The 11,338-nt window shown below is 48.1% G+C and overlaps 3 protein-coding genes across 3 annotated transcripts; 2 read left to right on the top strand and 1 right to left on the bottom strand.

The window, feature by feature from the left end:
- Positions 1-1,004: 1,004 nt before the first annotated feature.
- UBP2 (ubiquitin-specific protease ubp2) lies at positions 1,005-5,503 on the bottom strand (the record flags this gene model as incomplete). The annotated part of the gene is made up of 10 exons (XM_049254434.1): positions 1,005-1,922; positions 1,976-2,396; positions 2,453-3,047; positions 3,099-3,627; positions 3,688-3,776; positions 3,837-4,228; positions 4,289-4,337; positions 4,390-4,600; positions 4,690-5,420; positions 5,479-5,503. 10 exons carry the CDS (start codon positions 5,501-5,503, stop codon positions 1,005-1,007), a joined length of 3,960 nt encoding a protein of 1,319 aa, XP_049106581.1.
- A 585-nt stretch (positions 5,504-6,088) lies between these two features.
- LOZ57_005402 (uncharacterized protein) lies at positions 6,089-6,901 on the top strand (the record flags this gene model as incomplete). The annotated part of the gene is made up of 3 exons (XM_049254433.1): positions 6,089-6,272; positions 6,331-6,741; positions 6,807-6,901. The coding sequence occupies 3 exons, from the start codon at positions 6,089-6,091 to the stop codon at positions 6,899-6,901; spliced, it is 690 nt and encodes a 229-aa protein (XP_049106580.1).
- Positions 6,902-8,145: 1,244 nt separating this feature from the next.
- SLM2 (phosphatidylinositol 4,5-bisphosphate-binding protein) lies at positions 8,146-10,881 on the top strand (the record flags this gene model as incomplete). The annotated part of the gene is made up of 4 exons (XM_049254432.1): positions 8,146-8,671; positions 8,733-9,220; positions 9,271-9,608; positions 9,663-10,881. 4 exons carry the CDS (start codon positions 8,146-8,148, stop codon positions 10,879-10,881), a joined length of 2,571 nt encoding a protein of 856 aa, XP_049106579.1.
- Between the last annotated feature and the right edge of the window lie 457 nt (positions 10,882-11,338).

Below are 11,338 nucleotides of genomic sequence, written 5' to 3'. Positions count from 1 at the left end.
GACAATCTATGCAAGTAAGGAAAATATGACATTCCCTTAATTACATGCCAAATGTGCTGTGTGGCCGAGTAACAGGATGGTATTTCAGGAGATTCTGGAGCCTGTGATGGTACCCGAGGGCTCTAACTACCTCTGCAACCCCCAGCCAACCAGAGTGCCTTCCGTTATTTGCCGCAGTTGCATGCGGGCACCTTCGGCAATCGGCAGCACGCTCCGGCACAGGTGCAGAGATGCTGTCAGTATGCAAACAGAGTCGCTGAATATCTTTAAAAATAATGATACTTGTCCTTTCCTCCCGATTGACCTTTCCAGTGTCTAATAGCCGGCTGCATGAAGTACTCCGTAAGAAGATACCGATTGGCTGCGTTTGACGGGACTTAACTCCGTTTGTAAACGCCGCGCCAAGACACTTTGGACCATCGGATCCGACCCCCGAACCGGATCCGGAACAACTAAATTACGCTCATGATGTCAGGGCTACTCCGTATTCGCCTGATGGAGACCCTTGAATATAGTAATATCTTGTATCAATTGTAGCCCTATCCACGAATACTGTGCACCGAAAGAGTAATTTTGAGTCCTACTACACCAACGCCATAATGCCAGACCTATTTAAACCACACACCCACCCCCTAAACTCTGATTTTCCTCTAGATTTGTCCAGTAAGCGCCGACAATGAACTTTCAAGCAATAATTGATATAAAACCATGCAAGCGCCTGCAATGACTAACCACATAAGCCTTTAAAGGTCCATAAATAGAGAAAAGCATGGTTCTTGTAAAACAGTAGCAATGCAAAGATGGATATAAAACGTCCAGGATCATGAAACAAATGAGAAACTTCGAGAAGAACAGTCTTCCTTGCTCTATTTCCTTTTCTTACGCCCAAGTCTTTTTTTCCTTAATATACTAGGTCTCTTCTTCCTGAGGCTTCCGTTTCAATGGGAGAGGGAGCCGCTTTGGAGATGGCGACGGCGATACTTCACGAGTAATCACATGCACACCTACCATTCCACATCAAGTATGTCAGTAAAGTCTTTCGTCCACGAGCAACGGGCTGGTGGCTCATAAGACGGGATATGATGTTGGCCCTGGGATATCATGATAGAATGGGTTGATTTCCTACCTTGACTAGCCTCTGTATGGCTGGAAATTTGAGGGGCGTCGTGCATTTCCACATCTTGATGCGGGGCCTCATGGCGGGCGGGAGCTGGGGCTATTGGCACAGGCTGTCGAATAATTGGTCTGGCCGAGCTCCTAACTTCTTCTTCTTCTTCTACTGGTAAATCTGGAGAAGCCGAATGTTCGTCCGTTACCGGAGAGCTTACCGGAGAGCTCGTGACGTTACGACAGACTGGCTGAGCAATCCGCTCTTTGAGCATGTTGTGTACGTATACTAGGAAATATGGTGACGCTGACTGCTGGCTTGTCTGAGACGCGAATATGGTTGATAGATGCTCTACTTCTCGTACCATCTCGTCGTTGTATTCGCGCCACATTCCTTTGGCAAAATCAAAAATGTATATCCAATAGTGGCCCGACGATTCGGATCCCCGGTGGATGAATATAGCATACAGGTGATAGGCAATAGTTTTGTGTTCGGAAAACTGGTTTTTCAATATTTCTGTAATTTCGCCAATTCGATGATCAATCTCTTTGTATCGAGGTGTCAGCGTATCAAGATAGACAAACGAAATAGACCTAACGGTAATATAGCTAGCAAAAGAAAGGAACGACATACTTTGTATTTCTGCACGAGCCACTGTCTCCAACCTGTCAAGAAAATTTATCGTTGTCTCATCGAATTGAACAGAATCGTCATCGTCATTATTATTAGAATCGTCGGAGGCGTTTTGCAACTCCTGCAAGTCCCTTAACTTGGTACTGAGCGCGTTGAATAAGGACGGCAACGACTTATCGGCCTAAGAATGATTTGAGAGGGTGTCAAATGTCGTTGGTGATTGGGTAGCCTTACCTCGTCAACAAGCAGGTGTCTGCGCTCCTGCAATTGCCGTAATTCCTCCTTAAGACGCCATCTTTGTCGACGAGTATTTTGAATGAAATCGCCTTCCATTGTATCCATGTATCGATCGAGGTATATTATCGGTTCTAGTTGTAAGTGATTATTCGACTTAAACAACTTCATTGCCACCTGGTCAAACTGCACTCGCTGAATTTGGATCTGGAGGACTGGCGGAGCTATGCTTATGGTACCATGCTGTTCTGCTTCTGCACCATCCACGTGAACTCTTTGCATGTCAAAGGCACTGTCCAATGCCATATACATATCGTCAGAGTCTCTTGGAATATCGATTTTAATATCTGACCACATTTCCTCTTTGCAGCGAACATTGCCTGGAGTTGTGATATATGACTTTGTTTTGCCATAAAACAATCTTCAATAAAAAGGTCAACAATAGCTCTAAAATTCATACGGCAATGCCTGACTTACTCTGTAACAATGTCAAGCTGTCCGCCATCAGCATCATATGAGTTAGCCTTAATTGCACACTGTGCCTGAAACAGCACATTATTGATAACTTCCGTGACATCCTGTTGTGCACCCATTTCCAGTTCCATTTTCATCTTGTTCTTCGCCGGACGGGGTGGAACCGGAGGTGGCCTGTTTGGTGGATTGATTTTTCCATCTGGAGAACCTTTAGATGTAGGGGTGATTTGCGTCTCCGCGTCCTTGGGCTCGAAATCGCTAGGAGGCTCTGATAGATCGCTGCTCTCCTGTTCGCTGATTTCAGTTGCTGCATAGTTGCTCGATGAAGGGGGGTCAGGTGAAATTTTGTTATTGTTACTTCTTATTCCTTTGGCTAGGTGTCCGCCAGCGGCAGCACCAGTACTATCATCCAGACCAATCTCTGATGGTAAGGAAGGCCCATATACAGGCAAATTGGACTCATCTTGCGACTGGCGTAGGATTTCGGCCTCGCTCGAAGAGCTTAATAGGGTCAATCTAGCAAGTTCCTGCTCTGGTCTAATCGAACGTGCCGGCGATGCTATCATTTCTTCAAACAGGCATCTCAGCTGGCGTACAACTTATTTTTAGTTAGCACGGGCGTCAACAAGCGATGACGGAGGGGTTTTACATTTTTGGGCCCGCTCGATCTCAGACCTAGAAACAAAACGGGACCCAACTTTTTTTCGACTAAGGCTTTCATCATCCAATTCCATTTTCTGTTCCTCAAAATGCAACACCATGTTTCTAAAGGGGCCCACGGTAAAGTAGAATTGAAGCAGGCTATTCAAATAGCAAGTATTCCCAATGTTTTTTAGGCCTACAGGCCATTCTTGAGGATCAAATCCCTCCGGAATCGGATCTTCACCAACTGCGCTTTTGAGCTGGGCACTATTTGTCGCATTCGCAAGTACCTTCAAGGCTGCCCTGTAAGTCTCAAGTCTGTCAGGATCCTCACTGGCAAAAACGTGAAACGCAGCGATAATGGAATCTGCTTCAACATTTCTGTCGGAAATTTGGAATGTACGATAAGCCTCATCAACACTCATTGCAGCTTCGTTGGGGTTGATGAAACTTCGAAGAACTTCCGATTTTCGTTGATCGGCAATTAAGGTTACGGCTCGAGCTGCAGATACTTTGGATCCTGGATCGTCGTCAATCTATGGGCACATGAGAGGGTCAGATAATTTCCCAAGATCCAAGAGTTGGTAGCCTTATACTTTTATGAGGTATGCAGAGGCAACGACATCGTCGGCTACAGTCTCAGCTACACCCAAATACACCAGAGCTCGTTCAGCGTCGTTTGGATCTGCCTCAAGTCATAAGAAGGAACACTATACGGCAAACAGATTTCAAAGAAGATGCTTACAGTTTTCAGCAACGTCTTTTATCCCTGCGCTATCTCGATGGTAGCCAATATATCGAAGATACCTGCGTGCATTTCCATCATCCGGGGAGTCTTCCAAACGTGAGCAAAAAGACCCAATTATCGTATCTTCGGACAAGCTTGTATCTTTCATATCAAGTTGAAAAAAGCGATATGCGTCTTCGATTTCATCATCACCATATTTTCCATTGACATATTGCACCTGGATAAAATCATCAATCGCTGCGCCACCCTCTCCCCGCCAGAGACCAATATGCCGCAGACATTTGAAGTAATGCGAAGCTCGACTTGGGTCAGATTTTATTTGTTGTTCATATGCCTCAATAAGCAAGTCGTTCGACATGTCTTCCATAACTCCTAAATCCTGGTAATACCTAGAGACTCGCTGGTCAACTGGAAGTTACTAGAGAATGTCCAGCTTCAGAGAGGCTTACGACTGGTTTTCTTCGTTCTGGCCAATTGGAAAGGTACGAACCCGTTCGTCTGCAGCTACATCAGCATTGCCCCTCTTTTTTATTCATTTGTGAGCACGAACAATTTCTCGAACCCAACAAATACCCGAACTGGGGTGAAGCTGACTCGACGGCCAGTTCCATAAGATAGCTATCCTTCTCATGTTTTGGCCGTTGCTTCATCAAAACTAGTAGTTCCATTGAAATATCGTCCAAGAAAACATGTTCGTGATCGAAGTATGGTAGTGTTGATGTTGGCTCTGGGATAGGAGGAGACCAGCGATTCTCGTCATCCTAGTGCAGCATCAATACTCATACATAAAAAATTTGACATGTATGCTAAAGAAAGTGCAGAAAAGAAATGAAACAAGAGAGAATAATACCTCTAATTTAAACCCTATAAAACCCAGTAGTTCCTTGCATGGTAGCCCTTTGTAGCCAAACGCTGTTATAAAGCGTTTATTGCCGAACCCCACCGGTCTGTTTCTATCAGGTTCGTGAAGTGCAATATCAATGTAGGCTTTTAGAGTCGCTAGTGAAGTTATAGGAAGTGGATAGCCAACCCCCTCTAGCCTATCAGGACATTGTATCAAAGCTTCATCCATTCGGCGCTTTACAGCATGCTCATCTGATAGCAGTGACACCCACGCTGGTGAAAGATAAGGGGAGACAAATGAAACAGATATCACAGTTTTACAGCCATGGTAGGAGCAAAAAAATGGATAGTTTTGAGATTCTTGATCTGGTAATCTCAGCCGATCGTCTGTATTGTTCGGAGCTTTCGCTTCAGGGTCATATACCCAGTGGTGGAGGTGGCCAGGGTTTAATGAACCAAGACTAGAGAAGATGATCACTAGGTCTAAGTGATACCGACAGTGCATACATATTGCAGAAACTCTGTAGATGAACTTGTTGCCCTGGTTGCTGTCATCGGGGGGAAGATGGGTCTGGTTTGGCTTCTTAATGTAGCGATGAGAACAGTGGTTACCAGCCGGCGTTTTAATACAATTTTCCCAAACCAGAGGAACACCTGTTAGACTATTAAGCTCCTGGTGCAGAAGATGTGTCGGATCGAAGGAGAGAAGATCCTGGATCAAGCGGGGAGAGGTTTTCCCTAGTTCCACGCACTGTCAGTTGCGCAACAGAAAGAAAGGCGCTGGTCAAATAAATACCTGGACGGTATGGTGGTGGAGACATGCGTGACAACGACGCCTCCGCCGACCTTAAATCGCCCTCGAGGCTGGCAATTCTGGTATCTTCCAGTCAAACGACCAAATTCAAGGGAATGGTGCTCTGGTTGATCCACAGATTATCTAGATACACAAAAGCACCATTGATAGGGGAAACAGACAGCTTTGTAAAGGAGCAGCGAGCCAACGTCGTTCCAGCTGTGAAATGGGGGGAAGTCACCACAGCAACGTGGTGAAGATACAAAGCTTGGTGAGTTATGTATCGAAACACTGGAGCTCTGTGCGGATTCGGCGGGGGGCAGTTGTCATAGGTAGGCAAGTACGAAGGAATGTAGAGTTGCACGATCTGACGAGGACGGGAGCACGAAGGAATATATTCTCCCAGGGTTCTTCGTACGCAGAGCACCGTGCAGGCAGACGACAAACGGGGAGATGAACTGCGCCTAACAAGCTTCCATAGCCGTTCGAATGTTGCGGCGTGAGACGAGACCGCCGCCAGCCAATGGCAGGCGCCAAGAATCGGTGACCACCCCAAACCGACCAAACGCAACATCTCGACTGTTCGCAGGCAAACCACCGCAGAGCAGCCGCCATGTCTTCTGCAGAGGAGCAGACGCCCTACCACCCCAAGGATGCCGTCGGGGCGACGATAAAGAGCACTTTGATGACCGGAAGTGTGGGTCTCTTCGCTTCCGCCGTCCAGAATACCCTCGCAAAACAGAACATTGGCCCATGGGGCGTTTTTACGAGAACAGGAAGCACTGTTGCTTTATTCGGTACGAATTGTCATTAAAAGGGACTATCTATAACCGAGGGCTATTAAATGGCTGACAGCGGCGTTGATTGCAGCGACAATGGGTGGGGCCTATGAATTTGTCAAGACAGCGTCTGCGAATTTACGGGAGAAGGAAGATCACTGGAATGCTACATGGGGTGGATTCTTCGCCGGTGCTGCTATGGGTTTGAAAGGTAAGCTATTCGATCTTGAATTTTTATTTACCAAGCGATTGGCATTCCTCGAAAGCGTTGCTAATGCTGTACCTTTTTCAGTTCGCTCATTTCCGGCAATAATTGGCTATGGTGCTACCGTTGCAACCGTGCTAGGTGTTTTCGAATTCACCGGAGGCAAGCTTTCGGGCTTCAGCCTCACCCCTACCGAAGACGACTTTGATAGACGGCAGGCATTGCGAACAAATTACCGGAGTCCGGGAGAAGAAACGATTGCACTTTTAGGAGAGGGAAGGGGTATGCGCCAATCCTTGGGACAGCGCTGGTACGCGTCGTTGAAAACTTGCTAATACGTACTCTAGGTATCTATGGTCCTGGATACGCAGAAAGAAGGCGAGAGAGGATAAAACAGAACTACGGCATCGACGTGCCCGTCACACAGCCGTCGGCTTCCTAAAAGCGCATACCTTTGGTTTCCACTGTTATTTTCTCTCTATCTTCAATCATTACATGTAGTATACTGTTACTCCGGGGTTTGAGCTCAATTGTCTTCCAATTCGACATATTTGCTATCATTCTACCACACACCTGAAGAAAACGCGCACATAGATTTCCGATTCACCGCCAGCCAAACCGCATACTTCCGCTTCTCTTTGAGCACGCCGTGCCTCATCGATACCTAGCATGTCATTCGTCCTTCCAATTCATCTATGCTGATGACGGATCATCATTTAGCCGAGATCCGACTATTTGCCAAGCCAGTTCACAGTCACATGCTCACTACTCAGCCACTTGCTTAACTATCCAACGCGTATGGATGACGTCAACCGCTGTGGCTGGTGGCTGTTTTTCTCGCTAGAAAATTCAGAAATATCGAAATCTTGAAGGATTCTCGCTGGCAGCGGTCGACGGCAGTCCGTAGCGCGTTTTTGTAGTCTGAATGTTGTAGGACATGCACGGTGTACCCCCTGGCCTGCTGTGGTTCGTGGAGTGCCGGGATCTGGGTTTGCCCGCGACCTGGATGCCTGCGTGTCGAAACCACAGCTTGCCAACCCCAGAACATCGAGAAACAAAGTGTCAATGCAGGATTGTCTTGGAATTGGTAGCGTCAGAGTTGCGTGAACTATCTAGACAGTTCCTCCACAGCCGTGTTCAATGCGATTCCAAATGGTTTGCCACCCCTTTTCTTGTGGATCAACAGGGGAGAAAGGAGAATTCGCCAGTTCACCCACAGCGGAATCATAAAAAGGGCGTTATCCTGTCAGACCGACCGGCCATCCGCCTCACCACTGCCCCCTCCCCGGCTGCTCCGCGTGTTGGGCTATCCCGGATCGCTTTTGGGTCCTATCTAGGCTGCTCTGGGTCCTCTGCTGGGCAAGACGTCATTCACCCGCCGCTTGCTGGTTGGACCCACGAACGACTCCGGTCCTCGCAAAGCCACCGCGCGGCGACAACCCCGGCGCCTTTTCATCCTACTTTCATCTGGGCGGTGCTGAGCCCTCTTCTCTTGTTTCTACCTCACTTCGATTGTTCCCACAGTCCTGCTGACTGCCTGTGTCTACCTTCTTCTCCCAAAACAACCCTGAACGCACGGCTCCCCGACCGCTATCCAATTTCATATCCGTTGCTAGGGCAATTATTAAAGGCGCTCGACACACTCTCTCCCAACACCTGCAGTGGATACAGTATAGCGACTGCACCATGGCCGCGGCCACGAGACCTCGTACGCCGTCGCAGGATGTGTTTAATCCCGCCCCCATCACTTCTCATCTGCACGGCGCCACCCGTGGTTATGGCTCTCGACCTAACTCTTTCGTCGCAACAAATTCAATTCAGCCTACCGACTTCCAGGTCCGAATGGGCCCTGATGACACGGCCCCCATGCCCCATCAGTCTCGTTTCCATGAAGAGCTAGGCGGGCGGGACTCCGTCTTTATGGACAGCCATCTCATCGACGACATACCGCATAATGAATCTGAGGTGTCGTTTTCGCAAACTGCGCTGCCAGCGCGCTCCTCGACTCTGAAAAAGAAAGCATCGCTAAGCAAGAAAGGAAGCCTGCGGCGTGGCGGAAGCAAGCGGAGTAGCCGCGCGGGAAGCGTAAGGAGCTTAAAATTAGGGGAGAAAGAAAAGTACGGGGTGGGAGAGGATGATATAAACAGTGCTTTCTATATTCCTATTCCAACAAAGGGTTCGCCAACGGATGTGTTAGCTTCCAGAATTCAAGGTGTGTTCTATGCTGCCCCAAACCTCTTAACAGAAACGGGGTCTAACAATGTGAAATGTAGCATGGCGTAAAGTACTTAAGGACCTTATCGCGGTTTTTCGCGATATTCAAAAATCCTACGAACAAAGAGCGAAAATTCTTCTCTCCACTTCAAATGCAATGAGCAATCTCCAATGGCCCTCTACTTTTCTCCAATCCGACGGAATCGGAGAGGCAACCAACATCTTAAAGTCATATCACAAACAGGCACTACTCGAATGTAATAAAGCTAAAGATGTCCAATACGGCATAGTCGTGCTTTTAATAAACCTGCGGGATGATTTACAGAACAAAATAAAAGAGATCAAAAACCTGGCTGGTGATTTTAAGAATTCTGTTGACAAGGAGATGGAGGGGACGCGTAAGGCTGTACGAAACCTGCACGAGGCCTTGGGCCTTGTTGATACAGATCCTGCAGCTACGTCTGGAAAGGGAGACCCATTTATCATAAAGCTAGGTGTCGAGAAGCAGCTGTCAAAACAGCTGATAGAAGAAAATTACCTGCACAGAGTATGTGAATCCCCTCGAATACTTTTACCAAATTACTAACTAATAAATAGGCATATCTTAATCTGGAGAACTCCGGCCGTGAATTAGAATCGATTGTTGTAGGTGAAATACAAAAATCATTTAACGCGTATGCCAGCATCTTGAAGCGCGATGCAGATTCCGCATATGACGCCATTGAACGATTTCGAGAAGGCCCGTTGTCTATGCCCCAGGATCGTGAATGGAACACTTTCATCAGCCAAAACGATCAGATGATTGACTCAAGCATACCCATGCGGAATGTTCGGAACATCACCTATCCTGGCATTGACCATCCCGCTGCGGCGGAAATTCGAGCCGGAATGCTAGAACGAAAAAGCAAGTATCTCAAGAGTTATACACCAGGCTGGTAGGTCTTGATTCTTTTTTAGACGCTTTTGACTTCGAATTAATCTCGTCATAGGTATGTCTTATCTTCAACTCACTTACATGAGTTCAAGTCAGCGGATCGCATTAGATCTCAAACTCCAGTGATGTCGTTATACCTACCCGAACAAAAGTTGGGGTCCCATTCGCAGCCAGAATCGTCATCACACAAGTTTATGCTCAAAGGACGGCAAACTGGTTCACTGCACCGGGGCCACGCTTGGGTCTTCCGGGCAGAATCTCACGATACCATGCTTGCTTGGTATGAAGACATCAAGAACCTAACGGAAAAGACCGGCGAAGCCCGGAATGCTTTTGTTAGAAGACACGTGCGGTCTGTCAGTGGAATAAGCTACAGAGCTGCGTCCATCAGCAGCGATGGGGTGCTAGAAGAGGATGAAGCCGATGCGATGCCCTTTTCTTCAGAGCAGATGGTATCTACTCGTGGAGTATCGATGGATGAGCCTCGATGGCGTGCGCACCCAGGCGGAACATTTCCAAGTCAAGTGCAGCTGAACAGGACGTCACAAATACCCGAGTCGATCAGCGAGTCAAGCTCTCGAGACCCCGACTCCTCTCACCAGGCTGGTACAAATATGGTAGACCAGCAGCATCAACACCAACCGCACGGGCTGTCGGATCCCCCTGAAACTTCAACAAACGCAGTGCAGATCAACACGCGAACCAACTCCGTCCGATCCAGAACATCCAAGAAGTCAAGCCGTCTATACGACGAATGGCTCGCCAACGGCGCCCTGCCCGCCGGCCTGCACCACCGCAGCAGCCTCAACCGGAAAAGCACCACCCCAACACCCCAGCTCAGCCGCAACGGGACCCGTATCCGGTCCATCGCCGCCTCTACTGGCGCGCCCATCATCGTGCCCGACATCACCCCTTCGCCCACCACCAACCACCGCCGCCCCAGCGCCCCCGACCCCGGCCCCGACCTCGCGCTGTCGCCGTCCTCCACCCAGCCCACCAGTCTCAACACCAAAACCAACCCGAGCCTCACCACCACCACATCCATGGGCGCCCCCAGCAGCGTTGCTCCTGCAGGGCAAGCCCCGGTTTCTAATGGCGCCGGCGTGCTGGGCCCCGCTTTTGCAGACCTACGTGACGTAGACGGCATGGCGGAACGACGTGGTGACGCCGATGATGTCTCAGCCGTGCAGCGGCCGATGCTGCCACCAGCTCGAACGTCGACGGTCAGCGATTTGAAAGTGCCGGGCCAGTATCCCATAACGAATAACACTTGAGCTAGACCATTTTCTGTTTGTATGCCTTTCTCTAGTTTGTTTTGTGCTGCGTGCGTATCTTGGCTCCGGGTCAACTATATAAAGTTCATCTTTTCTGCATTCAACTTTCAAGCACGTATTGACGCGCCGATTTTCTCTTTTTCGTCTACTATTCTTGACCTATTTTGATTCCCTATATTTTGTGGCTCCTGGGCTTTTTATTCCGGCCCAGAGTAAAGGACCCCATCACACGAATGTGCTTTGTTTTATCTCCCAAGTGATTATTATATATGTTATCGATAGCTACTCACTCCTCTTACAATAGCAAATAAATATTATTGATGCACAAAATCACCCAGTAAGGATATATATTTGCTCAAACATTCTCGATGCTACCAGCACAAGAGCAACTAATATGCAATACAGACTTGGTAAATTTTTTGGTAACCGATTCAGAAAAAATTAAGTAGTACAGAGA

Source organism: Ophidiomyces ophidiicola, assembly GCF_022830035.1.
Source record: "Ophidiomyces ophidiicola strain CBS 122913 chromosome Unknown scaffold_27, whole genome shotgun sequence".
NCBI classification, from domain to species: domain Eukaryota; kingdom Fungi; phylum Ascomycota; class Eurotiomycetes; order Onygenales; family Onygenaceae; genus Ophidiomyces; species Ophidiomyces ophidiicola.
Note: the sequence above shows the minus strand (reverse complement) of the source record. Positions and strands in the feature narration are given on the sequence as shown.